The sequence below is a fragment of the Nerophis lumbriciformis genome, linkage group LG11, assembly GCF_033978685.3.
Source record: "Nerophis lumbriciformis linkage group LG11, RoL_Nlum_v2.1, whole genome shotgun sequence".
Taxonomy (NCBI): Eukaryota; Metazoa; Chordata; class Actinopteri; order Syngnathiformes; family Syngnathidae; genus Nerophis; species Nerophis lumbriciformis.
Window position 1 is genome coordinate 34895169 of NC_084558.2, and position 20659 is coordinate 34915827.

General features: G+C 39.4%; 1 protein-coding gene across 4 annotated transcripts in view; it reads right to left on the minus strand.

Moving 5' to 3' along the window:
- Positions 1–20659, minus strand: part of LOC133610463 (supervillin-like) — an 81325-nt gene that overhangs the window by 35607 nt on the left and 25059 nt on the right. For all 4 annotated transcript variants that reach the window (XM_061966746.2, XM_061966745.2, XM_061966747.2 and 1 more), the window contains exons 5-8: positions 17755–17830; positions 13877–14328; positions 13004–13139; positions 1752–1899 (exon numbers count right to left, since the gene is read on the minus strand). In XM_061966746.2, coding sequence (XP_061822730.1) covers positions 1752–1899; positions 13004–13139; positions 13877–14328; positions 17755–17823 — 805 coding nt within the window. In that variant the 5' untranslated portion in view covers positions 17824–17830. The remainder of the gene's footprint in view (positions 1–1751; positions 1900–13003; positions 13140–13876; positions 14329–17754; positions 17831–20659) is intronic.

A 20659-nucleotide genomic window follows, 5' to 3' on the forward strand; every position in this document is an offset into this window, starting at 1 on the left:
TTCCAACGTATTCAATTTTAGACGCTTTCTCTTCTTAGTTATTATTTCTCCGGCTGTAGAAAAGAGCCGCTCACAGGGCACAGAGGAGGCGTCAGTGCGACACAGTTCGCGTATCGGTCACGTGACCAAAACAGCTCATGATCGGTCACGTGACTTTCTAAAAGCGGTACGCGCACCGACACAGGGTTTCGCTCTATGAGCTCGACGCATGCGCCGATGCATCGGTGTTGCCGGACCCATCACTACTACACATACATATACGTATATATATATATTTACACACACACACACACACACACACACACACACACACACACACACACACACACACACACACACACACACACACACACACACACACACACACACACACACACACACACACACACACACACACACACACACACACACACACACAATAACTTTGCATACAGTTGGCTTTCGGCTTCTGGAAAAACATTTTAAGCCTGATGCGGCACCCCAGTTAAAAAATTCGGACACCCCTAGTCTAACAGTTGTTATAGCGGTAAGTAAAAAACTGCTTAGGCAGCATTAATATGTGAATGTGGAGTTAATTAATGATGGGTTTCAGTTCTCTGTGAAGTGCTTTGAGTGTTTGGAAAAGCGCTGTATAAATCTAATACATTATTTTTTATTATTATTATTAATACCACAACACAATTTTAACATGTAACATGCCTTTTAAAACAAAAAATTACTTTTTAGATGAGAAATATTGTTTGATGTAGTAAAAAAACCAACAGTAGTTTTATGAAGTAATAATACACTAATAAAAATAATAATATAATAATAATAATAATAAAAATACCAATATAGTACAGCATTACTAATATGGTGTTTCTTTCGGGTTGCTTCCCCGTTGTGTAATTTTGACAGCAGTTATTAATTTAGTTTTAGTATTAGTCTTTTAAAGAAAATGCCTTTTAGTTTTAGTCATATTCTAGTCATCTAAATTGATTTAGTTTTAATCGACTGCATTTTACAACATTTTAGTTAACTAAAATTGCAGAGAATGTAGTCAATTGTAGTCTTCTTTTTTTTCTCAGGTGTACACATATTATGGTGTGGGAATTGTTAAATGCATACGTTTTTGTTTTTGCGCTGAGAAGTCCAACTTTCTTGTCTCACAAGAAAAGCATCTGATTGGGTCACCTCCTGGCCACATTTACAAAACAAAATTAAATATAATAGGATTTCATTTCTGTTAACATTCCTGACTTGTTTTTATTTGTTGACTAAAATGTCAGTTAATTTGGTCATAGTCTCAGTCAATGTGCATTTGTTTTGATTAGTTATCGTCTCATTTTAGCCAGTGGAAAATAGGTTATTGACGACAACTAAGAGGAGAATTATTAGTCAACGAAATTAATGAACTTGGGAAATTGTTGCGATCGTAGCTGAGATAAGCGGTAGAAAATGGATGGATGGATGAATTCAACAAATAACTTAATGGGGCTATTCCCGTCCTCTTCACATCGCTGTCTTCTCCAACAAGAGTCATCAATAAAAGGTAAAAGTATTAAACTATCTTCATTCATGTTTAGATTCATGTATCTTACAATAACACTGCATGTAAAATTCTTGTTTTTATTCTTTAACTATGAAATGTGTTTTGTGGTATTATATAGAATGAAGTAATTGGATTTACATTATTTCTCATGGGTACATTTGTTTTCGTTTCCATACTTCTGTAGGATCTAACTTTGATTCAAGCCTAAGGCAGACTTTACCTTTTTTGGCCATGCGTCCTGCTACGGTGAACTGACTGGAATCGTTGGCAGCACCTTTGCCTTTATTCTTCCACAGCTCCTCCTTGTCCTTCAGGACCTTCATCCTCTCGGCCAGCGACACCTTGGGCGTCGTCTCCATGCCTGATTTCTGTAGACCAAATTTGGGTTACTACTTTCTAAAATCTGGATAAAACATTTGTGCATTTCATAAACACGTATGACAACATTTGTTGTGTTGCTGCTATGTTGTGTGATACCGGTACACAGTGTTCCATTTTCTTTTCCACTTTCTCATGCCCTCCAAATCGTTATTTAAAAGTCAACAACATGGTGGCTGTGATTACTAAGATTGATAATACCATGTGTCCTGTTAAGCTTTTAATACGACATCTGTAAAGCTGTTGTTAGTCATATAAAATATAATTCATTGTTGTTAAATATCTGTTCCTAATGTATTTTAAAAATATATATATATATTCCGTTACAGCCAACAAATTCTTGATTCTGATTCTAAAATCATATTTTGGCCTACCGCTATAAAAACCTAAAAATTCCTGATTTAATTAACTACAATATGAGAGAGTATGATATTCACTGTGTAATGAATGGTACCATCTTCAAGAGTGTATTCTGTCTACTGATTTATTAATCTACTTGCTAATCTAGCTGGTTTGTGTCTGTTGTAAGGCGGTCCCAGTTAGACGTCTCACTTATTCTTTTCTTGTTTCACTACTTCACAGTCAAGCTCTAGCTTAGCTGTTAGCATGGCTTCTGCTCTCGTCTTGCCTGCGTTTTGTGTCCACTTGAGTTGCACATTTTATAACCGTCCCTATTACTTTATTTCGCATACAAAAATAATCGATATATGAACGTTTGTCCATCGATTCGGAATCGCCCACGTCTTAATCGTGACCCATCTAAGAATCGATCATTTTGCCCATAACCCAAGTTTGCATGCTAAAAAAATATGATGAACTATCAACTTGTTTGTAATTTGCATATACCAGCAGTTATAGTTGCCTGAGGATAGTAATGGTACTGGTTTATTGAGTTTATTTTGAACATGCTTAACAGAACTACAAGACACTTGCACAATTCAACATGTCCAAAAAGGAGTATGACGAAGTAGAGCTTATTTAACACTGTTGTACTGTATGTCACTGGCTAAAAATAAAAACAATTAAAATTAATGAAGAATACACCGTCTAGCGCAGAGATGTCAAACTCAAGACCCAGGGACCAGATCTGGCCCGCCATGTCATTTTATGTGGCCCACAAAGTCCTGGAAATAATATGCGTCAATAAAGTACTTTATCTTTTTTTACTAAATGTATTTGTTCTTTCCATTTTAACAGTAAAAAATGCAGGGACCGCATGACATTGCATACCTTTTAAACTTTAATATTATCCAATACAGCAAAAAATATATTATCATACTTTCCAAACATTTTATTTTGTTAAAATACTTAAATTTCTGCTTGACTTATGGTTTTAGAACACGTTATCCATTAAAATGGCAATAAAAACTATTCTGATTCTGAAATTGTACACTGTAAAAATTACAATACATTTTACTGTAAAATTTGCAATGTTTTTTTACAGCATATTACCGTAAATTTAAAAACTCTACCACAGTTTTTTTTACGGGAAATTCTGTCGACTGAGCTGCCAGTGTTATTACTGTAAGATCTACGGTTGTTATTTTTACTGTGAATGGTAAAACATTATCAGTTTTTTTTAACGGTAAAAAAAAATTGGCAGCTCAGTTGCCAGAATAAAATAAAAACGATGGTAAAGTTTTTCCATTTACCGTAGTATATTGCAAAAAACACTGCACATTTTATAGTAAAATTCTGGTGATTGAGTTGCTTGTTTTTTACTGCAAAAAAAATACAGATTTATTTTACAGTGTACGTAAAAAATACAATAATCAAATGCATAGGCAAATTCATATATCATTCGTTGTTACAAGGGGCCCTCTGAGGGCAGCCATAACTACCATGTGGCCCTCAATGAAAATTAGTTTGACAACCCATGTTATGTAAGTTAAAATGGTGTTTTTGTTTTGTTTTGTTATCAGTCAACGCATGGTTCAATCGTAAGTGCGCAACATGTATAATTTATTGCTATTCTTTTGGTTTTTCGTTGTGTTTTACTTTTGTAGCTGTATGTAGAAATAGTGCCGATAAAGTGGCAGCTGCTTGCACCAGCTCTGTGCTATTTTATGTCCTTTGATGTGTTTCCCTCTTATTTTCATGGGTTTTTACCTTATTTTGGTGCAGAAATAATTTCCCCATTGTGGGATAAATAAGGTCTATCCTTTCCTATTTTATTTGTAGTTTAAAAGAGCAGATAAAAAAATAAAATAAAATACATGTCTATGTGTTTATAAATGTAATTTATCTGGCCTGATTATGATGACCGTACACCTGTAGTGCACACACAAAAACAGCAGGTGGAAGGAAAAGAAAAGGACGAAAGGATTTAAAAAAGAATGTTATGAATCCTGCTGAACTGTTGAATAAAGTCATACCATTTTCCAAGCACGCTTTTATAGCATAACGGTATATTCATGTGTTTGTGTGTGTGTTACGTAGGGCTTAGTTAACATGCTCAGAGGAGGGAGAGGACAGGATATAAAGCTCTTCCAAAGTTAGCGCCCTCTAGGCAGTGGCGCAACCCCTTCAACAATCACTTTAATCAAACCTTTTCTCCTTGTTTCAACAATCACTGACAGTCTGTCTACTTCCTGTGTCTGAGGAGATCACTACTACCAGCATCAACAATCTCTCACGCCTACACATACCCCGGTAATTAAAAGCTTGTAAACTTGACATTTTAGCCGCGCCTCAATGACTGCAGTTTGAAACATGCTCTTAGCACACACACACACACAAAAAAAAAAACATTGGGAAAAATGTTGTGATCCGTCTATTTTCATCCGCCAGATGATTAATTTCCGCTGCCCCATTTGCACATAAAAACAACACCATTAAAAGCAAATTAACAATTATTTATGGCCCTCGTGCTGCCTGGGAGCTTTCTTTTGCTAACAAATAATACAGTTCTTTGCCTCTGAATGGACCTTGCCGTCTTTTTAGTGGCTGACACTACTTCATCACCTGTGATTAATTGCAATAATCAGTGGCGACTTAAAAAAACAAAGTGCAAGCTGAGTAACAAAAGACGTTAGAAGTACTAATTAGAAGCATGAAACAAGAGACGGAGGATAATGAAGTCTCGATACGTTATATTGCAGTACAGTCTGCAATGGAAGTAAGCGACATTAATGGATGACGTTTCTTGGCGTGCATGGCCAGACGAGCTGAGTTAAACATCTACAGATGTCTGCAGATTTTTAAGTAAAAAAAGATGTGTGGCTCGAGCCATGCTGTCAATGTGGCATTAGATCGGCGGCAGATTTCCCCCCCCGAAAATTAAGCCTATCATGTCAATCTGACATTAAATAGATGTAGCCAGCATGTACAAAAAGAGATCTTGTCGGCTTCAAATCCATCATTTGCAGCCTTTATTTGTGCTCAGTGGGAACAGTGAGCGCTTGCTTTAAATTAAACTACGTGTGAGGCTTCCATCGCCGAACAACACAGCGAGAAGAAAACACACCTAAGTTATAGCCGCTTTGAGGGGAGGCAGAACATGAACAACATGGTGGCTGCAGCTGCAAGGTCAAAAGTTTAACCTCGGCAGCAGCCAGCGAGTCAAAACATTTTATTTACTGCTGGCGTGATTCTTGCTTACTAATTTCCGACATTGCTTGGATTAAAGAAGCCATTATTCATCCTGCATACAGGTGAAAAACATCCCCGACATACTTTCATGTAAACATTCAAAAATAGCTGCCAGCAAAGGTAAAAGTGGAAACAGACGCGCCAAACATGTTGCAGATGTTGCAAACACTTGACCTCACATCAAAGTGAATCAGTTTTCTACTTTCTGCATAAGAACAATTTATTTTTTTTTACTTTCAGATTTATTTACTGTTGTGATGATTCAACAATGTTAAACAATGGCTGTTTTGCAGCTGGATTTTGAACCTCAATATTTAAAAACCTGCCCAAGGCGCCTTGGCACAATGCAAACTGGGATATGGGACCTGAATGGTTCTCACACACAAAGAAAGACTGGCTCGATCTCTGGAGTCCATCAAAAGGAGAGGGGGGATTCTGCATCGGCTTGACAGGACCCCAGAGAGTTGAGGGGTTGGAGACAAGAAGGTTTTCACAGGAAGCCATCTTTCTCGGTCTGGACTAACAATACAGTGAGGCCTGCCCCCCTCTGAAAAACCACCACCACCACGTTCGTATGGTTCGCATCACCCTGTTTGCTTGTAACTGATACCCTTTTCTGTGGTTCTATCACAAAGACGCAAATAAAAAAACACTTGAAGGGTTTAGTTTGGACTCCAAATTGTGTCACTTTTGGGGCTTTTGTTCTTTTTTTACTGATAATGCAAACATAGAAGACATCCTGTAGATCAGGGGTGTCAAAGTCATTTTAGCTCAGGGGCCGCATGGAGGAAAATCTGTGCACACGCGGGCCGGACTATTAAAACCATGGCATTATAACAAAAACATAAAGACAACTTCAGATTGTTTTCTTTGTCTTGCTTTGGCCAAAAATAGAACATACACATTCTGAAAATATTACAATAAAAATATAGAAAACAATACCGGCAGCGATAAAGTTTAGATCCATGCAGGAAAGAAGAAAGTTAATGAATGTTTGTAACTGAATAAATGTACATTGGCATAAAAATGTGTTGTCTTTTGTATTATTTTTTAAAATGTATTAAAGGGGAACATTATCACAATTTCAGAATTGTTAAAACCATTAAAAATCAGTTCCCAGTGGCTTATTATATTTTTCAAAGTTTTTTTTTCAAAATTTTACCCATCACGCAATATCCCTAAAAAAAGCTTCAAGGGGCCTGATTTTAACCACCCGTCCATTTTCCTGTGACGTCACATAGTGAAGCCAATACAAACAAACATGGCGGAAAGAACAGCAAGCTATAGCGACATTAGCTCGGATTCAGTCTCGGATTTCAGCGGCTTAAGCGATTCAACAGATTACGAATGTATTGAAATGGATGGTTGTAGTGTGGAGGCAGGTAGCGAAAACGAAATTGAAGAAGAAACTGAAGCTATTGAGCCATATCGGTTTGAACCGTATGCAAGCGAAACCGACGAAAACGACACGGCAGCCAGCAACACAGGAGAAAGCGAGGATGAATTCGGCGATCGCCTTCTAACCAAAGATTGCTATGTGTTTGTTTGGCATTAAAGGAAACTAACAACTATGAACTAGGTTTACAGCATATGAAATACATTTGGCAACAACATGCACTTTGAGAGTGCAGACAGCAGTTTTCATCAATTAATATATTCTGGAGACATACCCTTATGTCAGCAGGCCAGGGAAGCTAGGGTCGATATTCTTTTCTTGATCATCTTCGGGACGGTTTGAGCCAAGACATCCAGGGGGTTTAGCTCGCTCGTCTGCGGGAACAAACTGCCGCCATTGTTTGCCGTGCTAGCGAGGTCCTTTGTCCCTGAATTGCTCACACACTCCGGCAGATTCAATGGGGGTCTGGCGGAAGATTTCTTTGACTTTATCGTTGGAAATGCATCTGCTTTGAGTGTCGCAGGATATCCACACATTCTTGCCATCTCTGTCGTAGCATAGCTTTCGTCGGTAAAGTGTGCGGAACAAACGTCCAATTTCTTGCCACTTTCGCATCTTTGGGCCACTGGTGCAACTTGAATCCGTCCCTGTTGGTGTTGTTACACCCTGCGACAACACACCGACGAGGCATGATGTCTCCAAGGTACGGAAAACAGTCGAAAAAACGGAAAATAACAGAGCTGATTTGACTCAGTTTTTGAGAAAATGGCGGATTGCTTCCCGATGCGACGTCACATTGTGACGTCATCGCTCCGAGAGCAAATATTAGAAAGGCGTTTATTTCGCCAAAATTCACCCATTTAGAGTTCGGAAATCGGTTAAAAAAATATATGGTCTTTTTTCTGCAACATCAAGGTATATATTGACGCTTACATAGGTCTGGTGATAATGTTCCCCTTTAAGTAACGTTTATGACAACCTTTTTCCAAAACACAATATAAGATGTGAGATATAACAGGATATAATAAATAAATGATAAATGGGTTGTACTTGTATAGCGCTTTTCTACCTTCAAGGTACTCAAAGCGCTTTGACACTACTTCCACATTTACCCATTCACACACACATTCACACACTGATGGAGGGAGCTGCCATGCAAGGCGCTAACCAGCACCCATCAGGAGCAAGGGTGAAGTGTCTTGCTCAGGACACAACGGACATGACGAGGTTGGTACTAGGTGGGGATTGAACCAGCGCACGGCCATTCTTCCACTGCGCCACGCCGTCCCTATAAAGGATGATGCATACATTTATCATTTGTTTTCAAAACGGCTACAAAAAAGTGGGACCCCAAAAATTTACTGTGTGACCCCATTTTTATGACTTGATGGGGTCCCTGGGACCCCATTTTGAAAATTCCTAGCGCCAACACTGATGGAGTATTGGTGCATGCAAAACAGCAGAAGGCGGTTCTAATACTAATTAAATATCATCCCTGGGGCCATAGATAATTCATTGGCGGGCCGGATCTGGCCCGCGGGCCTTGACTTTGACACCCCTGCTGTAGATGGATCGGTTCACTGTATTCCCTCACATCATGGAATCGCCTCCATTAGACACCATGCCTCTATAAATTGCCCAAATAAACAAAGTGTCCTCATGTTTTCCACATGACACTTATGGAAGACATGCTAGCATACAAACATGCAATAGAGAAACTCAAAGTCTTATGATCGTTAGACAAAGGGTCAAAGGCCAAGTTGCTAAGTCTCAAACACACTTTTTCTTGATGACGACCATGTTTTTCCAAACTATCTCGCTTAAATTCTACATACATATGCTCGTCGGATTTTGAAAGGCATGTACCAAATTCTGTGGTGGTTCGGGTAAACACCTTGAAGTTACAGTGGGATTCGTTGTGTCGAGTGCCTTGAGCTGTGCGAGAAATTTCAAGTGAATGCGATTTATGATGTCAAGCTTTGGAGTTGACCAAAAATGACACTATGTGGCACACTCACCTGGAGATACTGGGAAACATTTGACAGGCAGAAGTCAAAGAAAGTGAGGGGGGTAGAGTCTGGAGGTAGTAGGGACAGAGGTCACTAGAGGTGTGGGGGTAAACAGGGAGGAAAGGTGGAAAGAAGAAAAGTGGAAATTAACAAAAAGGGACATTAGCCAAGGAAAGAGGAAAATTAGCTGAGTGCAGATATATCTGCACTACAATAAAGGGATTTGTATTACTTTCTAAACACACTCTACAACACAGTTCACCCCCTAATGTAGTCATAGTAATGGTAACTTGAGTAGAGATTTCCAAATACCAAACAATGTTAGCCTAAAACATTCTGGTGTTTGCTTAAACCGAAGACCCTTTCACCTTTTGGCAAGACAACAATCCCGAGCAAACATAAACTAATATCAACTATATTAGAGACCCAAGTGTGGGGAAAGCGAAAGAAGAGTGACACACATGTTGATGTATTTAAATTAGAGATGTCTGATCATGGGATCAGAGCGGGGGCCAATATGTGCCTTTTTTAAACAATCGTTGTCTCCCAGGGTTTACATGACATGCATGATTGTACTCACGTCAAAGATTCCTTCAGTGAGATACAATCACATTTCCGGACATTTAATCACTTGATGATTAGAAAGCGCTTGAATGAAAAATTATACAATTTAAAATAAAATAAATATAGTTCAATATCTTTTTTGAGGTGTCTTGCCAAAACACCGGCTCGAATTTGAGAGCAAGCTGCAAACGCCTCGTCTATCCACAGAGAGAAACCTTTTTTAAGATACTAAACCTCACCACCATGGCGGAAAATAAACTAAGTTTCTTACAAGTATTATTATCACTGGAGCACTAAACAAAAATGAATGGCTAATCACAGGACACAAAAAAAATATCTTGTTTACTTTACTTACTTGCTATAAACCATTTTCAATTTCCTAATCAATTGTCAAAGTCTCAGGACTGAGATTGAGGGCCAAAAACGTTGATTGGGATATCCCTAATTTAAAGTGTGTTTCCTCTCACCAATAATTAATTTCCTAGTGTAAACCTACTTCCTTGTACATTTTACCGGGGTGTGTCCACTTATAGGGCTTTCCAATTATTAATTTTTTCATGATTAATCATAGGTGATTATTTGCTTGCGTAATGAAAATTTTCTAAAGAAAAGACCCCAATATTTGTACACAAATGCAATTTTATTGTTAGTGTTATCCAGGAACATTTTTAAACGTTTTACTTGAATGCATGTCATTTATTTATTCAAAACAGTTTTAGTTTTAGCTGAAGTTCTTTCAGGCTGTATTTTGGAGTGAATGTTGCAAGCGAGCACTCCAGTCGCAGTCTCCTCACTCATTTTTGTACTGACGTATCCATTGAACTGACCACTGACCGTATAGCGGAGAATGCCTAAAGGGAGGCCTGGGGGCCAAATTTGGCTCGCCAAGTAATTTTGTTTTGCCCACCAAGTGGTGGTTTTCTAAATGTTCCTAAATATACTGGCCTCTTTCAAGCTCACAAAATCATTGATGGCATGTCCCCGCAAGGCTAACACGTTGCCATCTAGCGGATATGACGATCTCCGCTACCTTATATATGTTGGTATGGGTCTAAACCAAGGGTGGCAGATAGTTTTTTTTACCTTCAAAACCAGTCAAATATATGACTTTTTCTTTTCAAATAATTAGAAAATGCAATTTTGGGCGATATTTAACATTCTAACATTTAGCACGGTTGCCAGATAGCGTCAAGTATGAAAAAGTATGAGCAAAAAGAGCTAAAAAGGGTGCTACGCTAACATGATAACAAAAGCATGCTTACAGTTCGCATTAGTGAAACAACAAAATATAAATTGCTAAATACCTGTTGAATTAGCTAAAAAAAAAGCTAGCCTGCTAATGTTACCAAGGTAAAATGCAAACTGAAACCTGTGTCAAGTACTAAAATATATTAATCTGATTTGTACACCTGAAAAATGTGTTTAAAATGCTACAGTAGCATGCTAATGGTAGCATGCATCAAGTACTAAAATATGACTGAGGTGTGTGGGTTGAGTTTTATCTTGCCCTGATGTGGGATGTCGTTGTGGCTTGTGCAGCCCTTTGAGACACTTGTGATAAGGGCTATCTATATAAATAAACTTTGATTGATTGATTGAGTGTAAATCTACAAAATTAGCTAAAAAAAAAGCTAGGATGCTAACAATGGCATGCTAACAGGTATCATACGTCAAGCTATTGCAAACTAAGCAAAAAAGCTAGCATGCTAATATTGAAATGCTATTGTGATGCCGGCTGTTTAAAAATGAGCTCATGGCTACACTTTGTACACCCCTGGTTTTAACGCTTCACTCATGGTGCTACTCAGTGGCCTATTGGTTAGAGTGTCCGCCCTGAGATCGGTAGGTTGTGAGTTCAAACCCCGGCCGAGTCACGCCAAAGACTATAAAAATGGGACCCATTACCTTCCTGCTTGGCACTCAGCATCAAGGGTTGGAATTGGGGGTTAAATCACCAAAAATGATTCCCGGGCGCAGCACTGCTGCTGCCCACTGCTCCCCTCACCTCCCAGCGGGAGAACAAGGGGATGGGTCAAATGCAGAGGACAAATTTCACCACACCTAGTGTGTGTGACAATCATTGGTACTTTAACTTAACTAACTGTACCTTTAAAATGCTGTGTTTGGCCCACGCACCATTGGCACATTTTCACTTTGGCTCTTGGAAGCGAAAGGTTTGGGCACCCCTGGTATAGCTGATCGGGTAAAAGAGCTTGTACAGTTAAAAAAATGTCCATGATTAATGCGATCATTTCACTTGAGTTAACTGGTTATGTATGTGTTGCAGATAACCAAAAAACCCTAAACATATTTGCTTTAAGGTGAAACTGGAGAGGAATGTCCCCGTTCAGCATGACAATGACTCCAAATTAAAGTATTGGAATGGCCTAAATATGATTGAAAATGTGTGAGGTGACATTAGGAAATATCTAACAGGTTCAGAGCACCCCTGCCAGGTAGGAAGGGTGAGCAAGGAAAGTATCAGCTCAGGCTGTGCAACCCTCTTATGGGTCATTTCTGATTAACAGGGTGTGTTCACTTGTGTACTACAAAAAGTCATGTCATGGTCAGTTCACGGAAATATCTGACACAGGGGAAATGACCAGCCGAGCATTCGTTTTATAGAAAGGTTTATCTTTGAGTGGGGGTGAGGGTGCAGAGACATTGTTTGGACAGGCGGGTCACAGCTAGAATCTAAAACAGAGCCATCCTGAAGCACTATTATTTGGAGCACTATTATACGTTTTGTACTTAATGCTATGCTAAAATAGCTTGTTTGTTGCCAAAGCCTGTGTGAGGAGCTTGATTTACCCTGATAAAGGCCGCGCTTTAAATGAAAAAGACACAACATGAAAAAGTAGTCTACAGGCGTAACAGGAAACATCTGGAGCGAGTTGGGGATGCAGCAGCATGTTACATTTCCCCGCTCGCCCATATATCAGCTGAAGGTCCACTCTGGGCCACGTGCACTTCCACCTCTAAAATAAGGTTTGCCGTCTGAGCGAACTCAACGGCTTGCACGCTTTTGCAAGGTATTATTTGACGCAGGAGCCTGATTGGAGAAGGAATTCAAAAAAAATGTTGAGAGGAGTAGGATGGACAACAAGAGAAGAAAGAGTGACTCCAGGGGAAAAAAGCCCGCAGGTGTTTAGCCACGGTGTCGGGTTTTACTTGTACAATGGGAGTTTAGCTAAGACCTGGATTTATGGCATTACTATTTCCAAATGTTGCTGATTCAGCAGGAGGGAAACAATGTGTCCACATCCTTTCATTTTGAACATAAATTTGGGGGGAATCCTGCTGTTAAGTAAGCCCTAAAAAGCTGATACGGCAAAGTCTTTGCGAGCACAGATGGTATCCCCCCCCCCTTGAAAAAAGTCTGAAAAATACCCTTTGTGTTATATTGGAAGGTTGCAAACCAACAAATGGTGCCAAATAACTTCTGATCAAATGAGTCAGATATGTTCTTCTCCACACACACAATACCGTATTTTCAATGTTTGAGGTGTTTAACCACCAAATAAAAAAAATCACCTTTTTCTTCCAGGCGTTCTCAGCATCATGAAGCTGGTTGAAGCGATCGGCTAGCGATGTGTGGACCGCCTCAACAGGCTTAGGCTTCTTTGTCAACTCCTTCTTCTCGCTGTCACCACTGTTGAACTCTGCTAGTCTAAAAATACAAGGGACACAAGTAAATGAAAGCCAACTAAAACGTACAACTCACTATGAAGCATTAAAAATAACTTTTTTTGGTTTATGTTGATAACTTTTTGAAAATTTAAACATACATCTTTTCTAATATTCCCTTTATTTATGACGTTCTATGGCCTTTTGGTAAGCATATGGCATCCATTTTGGCGTAACACACACTACAACAGAGAAAGGTGTTGGCCTTGTGGTTAGAGTGTCCGCTCTGAGATCAGGAGTTCAAACCCCGGCCGAGTCATACCAAAGACTATAAAAAATGGGACCCATTGCCTCCCTGCTTGGCACTCAGCATCAAGGGTTGAAATTGGGGGTTAAATCACCAGATGATTCCAGAGTGCGGCGCACGCTGCTGCTCACTGCTCCCCTCACCTCCCAGGGGGTGAACATGGGGATGGGTCAAATGCAGAGGACAAATTTCACCACACCTACTGTGTGTGTGTGATGATCGTTGGGACTTTAACTTTAACTAACAAATACAGCTCATTAGCATTGAAGCTACAGACACACAAAAAGGTATGTTCCCAGTAGTGCTTACTGAATGTACTTATAAACGGTCTAAATTTCAGCATCAAGGCTACATTTTGTAGTCCAGTGCACCGCAGTAATGTGGAACTTGTAAAGAAATAGGACGGGACAAAATTGGCCGTTAAATCAGGAAAACATTCTTTGTTAGATTATTGTTGTGTAAAATTCAATGACCTCTGTTTGATAGAGGAACCATGGCTCCCGTCCAGACTATCTAGCTCCTCTGTGTCTTCAGACACTGTGGAGGTCATCTCCAGGCTCTCGTCCGACGAAGGACTGCGCATCTCCTCCAAACTCCCGCGGCTGCAGCTGCTACCGCTGCTGCGCTCACTCCGCCGCCTCTGGATGCCGAAGTCCCCTCCGTCCGTGATGTCGTCCAGTAACGACTCGTCGTCGTCGATTTCCTCATTATCGTCCTCCAAGTCTCCCTCATCTTCCTCATCCTCTTCCAACTCCTCATCCTCCTCGCTTTTAGGGCGGCTGAGGATGACGTTGCTTTGTCGGACCGGCGTACAGTCTTGCGTCGAGCCTTCGCTTTGGTCAGACTCCACACTAGTGGAGTGGCTTTTCTTCAGGATTCCCTTAATGCCTCGTGGCTCAGAGTCTTGGCGCTGGAGTGAAGCGGCCTAGAGAAAAGAAGACAGTTTGTACAAGCAGCCATTAAACTGATAGTAAACAGAACAAGACACTGCTTCTCTGTTAGTGGGTTACCTCAGAGAGGTGGAAGGGGTTGGGGGGGGGTGTATGACACATAAAAAGACAGCAGCGTGACAGCAATATGTGGGAACTTGTTGCTCTTTGTCAGTGCATCTTGTTTGCTTTTGAAACGCAATAACCAAAACCACATGTCGCGACAAGTTCGCAAGACAGAAGCCTGCTGCAGACAAACACTCCATTAAATGCAGCTTTTAAACACATTCACATGCATTGTATTCATAGAAAGTAACAACAACATGTGGGTATGTTTGATTTGTTGTAAATGACGGCGCCAGCAGCTCAAAGCACAAGAGACGTCCCTCCGCAGGGTGAAAGGTCAGGGGATGGCATACTGAAGCCAGGGTGCGAAAGAAGCCGGTGGTCTTGCTAAATAAATACCATCAGTGAATATGTAACTCCTGGTTAAAAGGTCCCATATTTGTCCCACAATAGTATATTAAAAGTGTGTGGGTGCTGGAATTTAGACTGTGCTTTCAGAAAAATCTTCTGGGAACACACCATTTTGTGTGTCTGTAGCTTTAATGCTAATAAGTTGTGCTTGTACACACCTGTGACTCCAGGAAGCGCCATCTGTACTTTTTCCACCTACATTGCAAAACTAGATTTGTCCACTGTAATAGATGCCATATATTATATTAGGGCTGGGCGATATATCGAGTTTGTAAGATATATCGATATATTTTTAGTAAGGGTGTAACGGTACGTGTATTTGTATTGAACCGTTTCGGTACGGGAGTTTCGGTTCGGTTCGGAGGTGTACCGAACGAGTTTCCACACGGACATATTAAGTAGCGTACCGCACGTTGTGTAAACAATTCACACCCAGGCACAACACACGGCATGCTAGCAGCGGGCTACTACAACATGTAAAAGTCAGAGCTGGAAGACCCTCCTGCCTTGTTAAGATCTCCCGTTTGGGAACACTTCGGCTTCGCGGTGCGATACAACAATGGAGGACGGAGGTTTGCCGACATTGTTCAGCAGCAGTAGGGTATGCTTCTGACAACACGTCAAACATGCTAACCCATTTGAAGCGTCACCACCCCCAAGTGAACATCGCTTCAACGAAGATAAAGACGAGCGTGGTGCAAACACAGCATTCAAGCAGCCTCTCCTCGGCGAGTCAGGCAGGGCTAAAGCAATAACAAATGCCGTTGGTGTTTTTATAGCTGCAGATTTAAAGAGGAACATTATCACCAGACCTATGTAAGCGTCAATATATACCTTGATGTTGCAGAAAGAAGACCAAATATTTGACGACGAGAGAGTCGTAGAAGAGAAGAGGTAATATTCAAGCGGGCAATTTATATATTTAAAGAACTAGTGGAAGATGGCAGAAGGATTCTCTTCCTTAGATTTTCTCTTTTAGCGATGTAGACGCCGTCCAGGAAACCCACAATGCGTCTACTTGGCCACATTTGGACAAATGTATGAATCTGGATAAAACATTAATTTGAGTTGTTTACCATGTAAGCCCAAATCAAAACGGTTCTCCAGTTGACAAGCCGGGCATATTTTGCACGAGAAATGCTGCCAAAAATGTATGCCGAAGTGAGAAAGATCATAGCCGCACAATTAAGTCAAGTCACTTACTTGGCGCTGACCAGAACCGTACATGTGTGACACCGTCGACTGGGAATTAAAAAGTGCCTGCCTGCCAATTAATTTTTTATCTGACTTTGATACATTTTGCATTATTTGCACAACTATGTTATTTTTTTTAACGTAGAAATAATATTTTTCTACTTTTTGTATGTTATGTAATTCTGTGCTACAGTTTATTTTATGTGCTGTTAATACCCATCTTGACTAACTGGGTTAATAAAAGTGCCACTGACTGTTTACAGTACAGTTGTCATTCTCTTCAATTTCAGTGAATATCGCTCAAAAATTAATATCTTTATATGTATACTTTCACCGGAAAATATATCGAAATATATATCGAATATAAGTAAAATAATTTCGAGATATATATCAAATATTGAGTTTAAGTAAAAATATATCGAGAAATACTTTTTCGTCTATATCGCCCAGCCCTATATTATATACCACGTAAGATTAAGGAGTTGGTGAGGAGGACACAAACGTTAGCAACACTAGCAAAGCTATGTGTGCTACATGCTAACATTACACTCACATTTTTACAGCAACATTATGTTAGCCTATTGGCTGAAGGAATACAAAATGATCAAACTTATAGCTCCATTTCTGTAGGTGACAGATAGACTGTTGGAAGAGCTTTATTTCAAGATGTGTAGTGAATGCGAGGGGAATGATAGGTTTTGTATATAAACAGTCTCTTGGGAAGGCCTATTCAAATAACTTGTTTTAAGGGCCACATTTCCAGAAAATTAAGGACTTAAACTATGAATCCTCTTTTAAGAAACACCATTTTTTCTTTGGTCTATTACTTTTTTCAGAGTTACACATTTCAGAAAAAAATCATAGCCTTGTTACGCAAAATGCTCTGCAGGAGACGCTGGCCAAATTGGGGGCCTAATCAGAATTTTATAATATTTGACTCAATCCTGGATTTCATTAGGTGCATGTTTTGGATCTAAATAAGCAAATTTAACATAGTTAAAACATAAAATGTAACATAGTTCTGCCACAAGTCCAACCGTGATTCAAACCAAGCACATCTGGCTTACAAGACCAGTAAATTAATCTTGCACGCCACGTTGATGTTGTCAAGGGGAATTTTCTATTATATCTTTAACAGCGGCTGAGCAGGAAGGGGCTGGGAATACGTTTGTGATAAAATTTGATATGAAGCGCTCTGTCATTTATTGACATTTTAGGGCTCTTCCCCCACGGAGTACGCACAGCGTGGGATCAGCGACTAGGGAGATGCGGCCCTGACGCTGGCCTTTAGGAAGTTAAAATGTAAATGCAAGGATTTGCTTCTGTGTTTACACTAGTCCAAGTTTCTCTACATAACAAGAGTGCTCTAGTGTTTAATTTCCTGCAAAAATGTTAAAGCCCCTCCCACATTTTAAACTGAACTGGGTGGCCAGTTTCGGGTCTTTCTTGGGCTGGATTTGGCCCCCAGGCTGCTAGTTGAATAGCATTATAGAGAGTTGGGGCACATTATTATTGAATATTAATAAGAAGTCACAGGACATTCAAAACGTGAGGTTACGATATAAGTATGCGATGATGCTTGATTTGAAGAATGTTCGCCTCTTCGAAACGACATAGCGCAATAAATTATACTGTATGCATCAATCAAGTCAGCCAATTAAAGACGGAACGGGCTGAGGTCCTGCTGATCAAAACCATGTGACCGTTATCGCCAACACATGCAAACTTTATGAGATCTTTGGCAAACTAACCTTTATTTCTTCCCGAGCTTCATGTTGCTGTTGCTCCTTCACTGAAGGCTCATCTGTAGTGTCTTCCATGTCTTTGCTGTTGCAGAAATAGCATACTGTACATATGAAATACATTTGATGACACCATGGGAAAAATCCCCAAGAGGGGAAAACTTTAGCCTTCGTCTTCTATGGCTGCATCTGTTATCTGTTATTAAGGCTTCCTGCAGGCTTATATAAATGTTGAGGCTCTTTCTAGCTTGCGACACTAATGAATCACTCAATGTAGTCCATGACCAGTCATGAGAACTCATCACTGTCAGCATAGGACCAGCATGACTGTAAAAAAGCCTTAATGAGAATTAAAAGCTGGCAAATGTAGTCTTCTGGAGCTATTCGGCTCATACAAAGCAAATATTGTATAGCGTCAAGGACTTTCCGAGCAATTTTCCTATTCAAAATGGACAGGAAGATTGAATTACTGGCTTTATTTGCCTAGCAACACACACAAGGTAAAGGTTCAATTTCAATTTGTTGGGGATTGCCATGGCGACCACACTAGATTGAGACCTTGCAAGAGTGTATAAAGTAGGTGTGCGGGGGTGTTCAAAGTACGGAGAGCAGCTTGTTTTTTTTTTATATACAGGGTAGATGAAATTAGGGCTGTTAATGCACATTTATTCCATCATCATTATTGTTCAGAAATAATATTTACACACTTAACCCACCTGCAGAATGACCCCAAATCCCTGAAATGTCTCAGGAAACACATTTCGAGGAGTTTGTCCAAGTTATGTGATCAATTTGATTAAAAATGGTAAACGTTTGGCAGTATTAATGCAAATAAAAATAAATGAGAAAACTAAAAAAAGATTGCATAAAATAAATATTGTAATGATAAAAAAGTTTAAATGTTTATACTAATAACTATAAAGATTACAAGCTTAGTCACCTAAAACCCTTCAGGGTGTTTTTTCCTTTTGAAATAAAGTAGTGCCTCAACTTCCGAGCTTAACTGGTTCTGTGACGGAGCTCTAACTCAGAACGCTTGTATCTAAACTCAATGTCTAACACTGACATTTATTGAAACTAATTCAATTGGTGATTGATCCCCCCAAACAGCACACTTTTAACATGTAACATGCCTTTTAAAAAGAAAAAAACTACTTTTAGATAGGATGTATTGTGCAGAGGTGGGACCAAGTCATTGCTTTGCAAGTCACAAGTAAGTCTCAAGTCTTTACCCTCAAGTCTCGAGTCAAGTCCCGAGTCAAGACAGGGCAAGTCCGAGTCAAGTCCAAAGTCAAGACTGGAAAGTCTCAAGTCAAGTCCCAAGTCCTGCACTTTGAGTTTCGAGTCCTTTCAAGTTATTTAACCACAGACTAATATATTTACACAGATTGTGTATGCTTTTAAAACGCTGTATTTATTTATTAAAACAAGTGCATTTGAAATTGCAGGGAAAAAGATAGTGCTGACATTGCACTTCAAAATAGCACAATTAACCAGTCATTTTAAACATGTAACTCATTCCTTTACAGAATAAACACATTTGAAAAAAAACAAGTGCAACTGTACTTATTTGCACAAAAGTGTTAACATTGTATTTCCATGGCATATTGCATTGTAACTAGTTCCACAGCAGTTTCTATCCTGTTCTTACCTTATCTCATTGATCTCATCTCATACTGTATGTGTGTTTATGTGTGCATACACATGAAAAACATAACAAATATATGAACATAACAATGAACAGAGTTGTACTTTTTAGATGTCAGGACCCTATGCAATATGTACACATTCTTAATATAGTATACATTTTAACTGACCTTTATTTGACTATGTTTGTCTTTTTGTAGGTGGCTAAAATACGCGGTGCTGCTGACTGCCGTCTAACGTTACGTTACTGTGTGTGATACATTGACTAACGTAACGTTATGTATAGGTACCTCATGAAACCCTGCTTAAAAAAAAAATCACTTGACAAAAAGTATGAATAAGGTAGCAAACTGCAGTGGACGCAACAGATTGCCGTGTTTGCAATGACGTTATAACCATAGACATCTTATAAGTAGACGCAGCATTGGTTGCTGTGACGTGAGCAATTTGGTCGCCATCTTGAAGTGCTGATGAGGAGCCGGCGAGCAGCCGAAACTGACAGATAACAGGTAGAAAACAAAGATGGTGGTGTTCAGCGTTTTCCTGCTCAAATGAGCGGACTGTTGAAAATAGGAATCGGGGGATTACTTTTCACAAGTGAGATTTAACATTAACGTACTATTGGTTGTATTTTATGAAAATAATATTACCACAGAGTTGAGAAGGATCAAAGATCTTCAATATTTGTATGTGAAAATCACAAAGAAATCTTCTGGGGGAGGATGACGCCCCTACAGGGGTTTGGTTTACAAACTTTCAGCCCCACCTAAAACAAAATTCACCAGCCGCCACTGATTATGATGCATTCTCATTTTAGGCAAAGTATAAGACAATACTTTCTTAACAGTATAATTGTAACCAGGAATCAGTCTTCAAGTAACAATATTCAAATACTAACATTGTTGGGTTAAACAGAATTTGGTTTTATTCTGAATCCAGTGAAACAGATTGGTGGTTTTAGCTGATATGAAGACTTTCAGGTGTTTATATATGTTTAAGTATTTGGCAGACGCTTTTATCCAAAGCGACTTACATAAAATAATACATATAAAACAATCACTGCAAACATGATCATTTAAGGGAAGAATGTAATAGAAAATATCAATACAAAGTGTCAAGACAGAATAAACTCTCTGCTGCTGAAGCAACAGAGATGCAGTCTATAGGTCCCTAAGATATATAGATATCTAATGTATTCATACATTGTTTATGTAGGATACACACATATGTATATATAACCTAATCATATTGTTTCTTCAATTTAAAA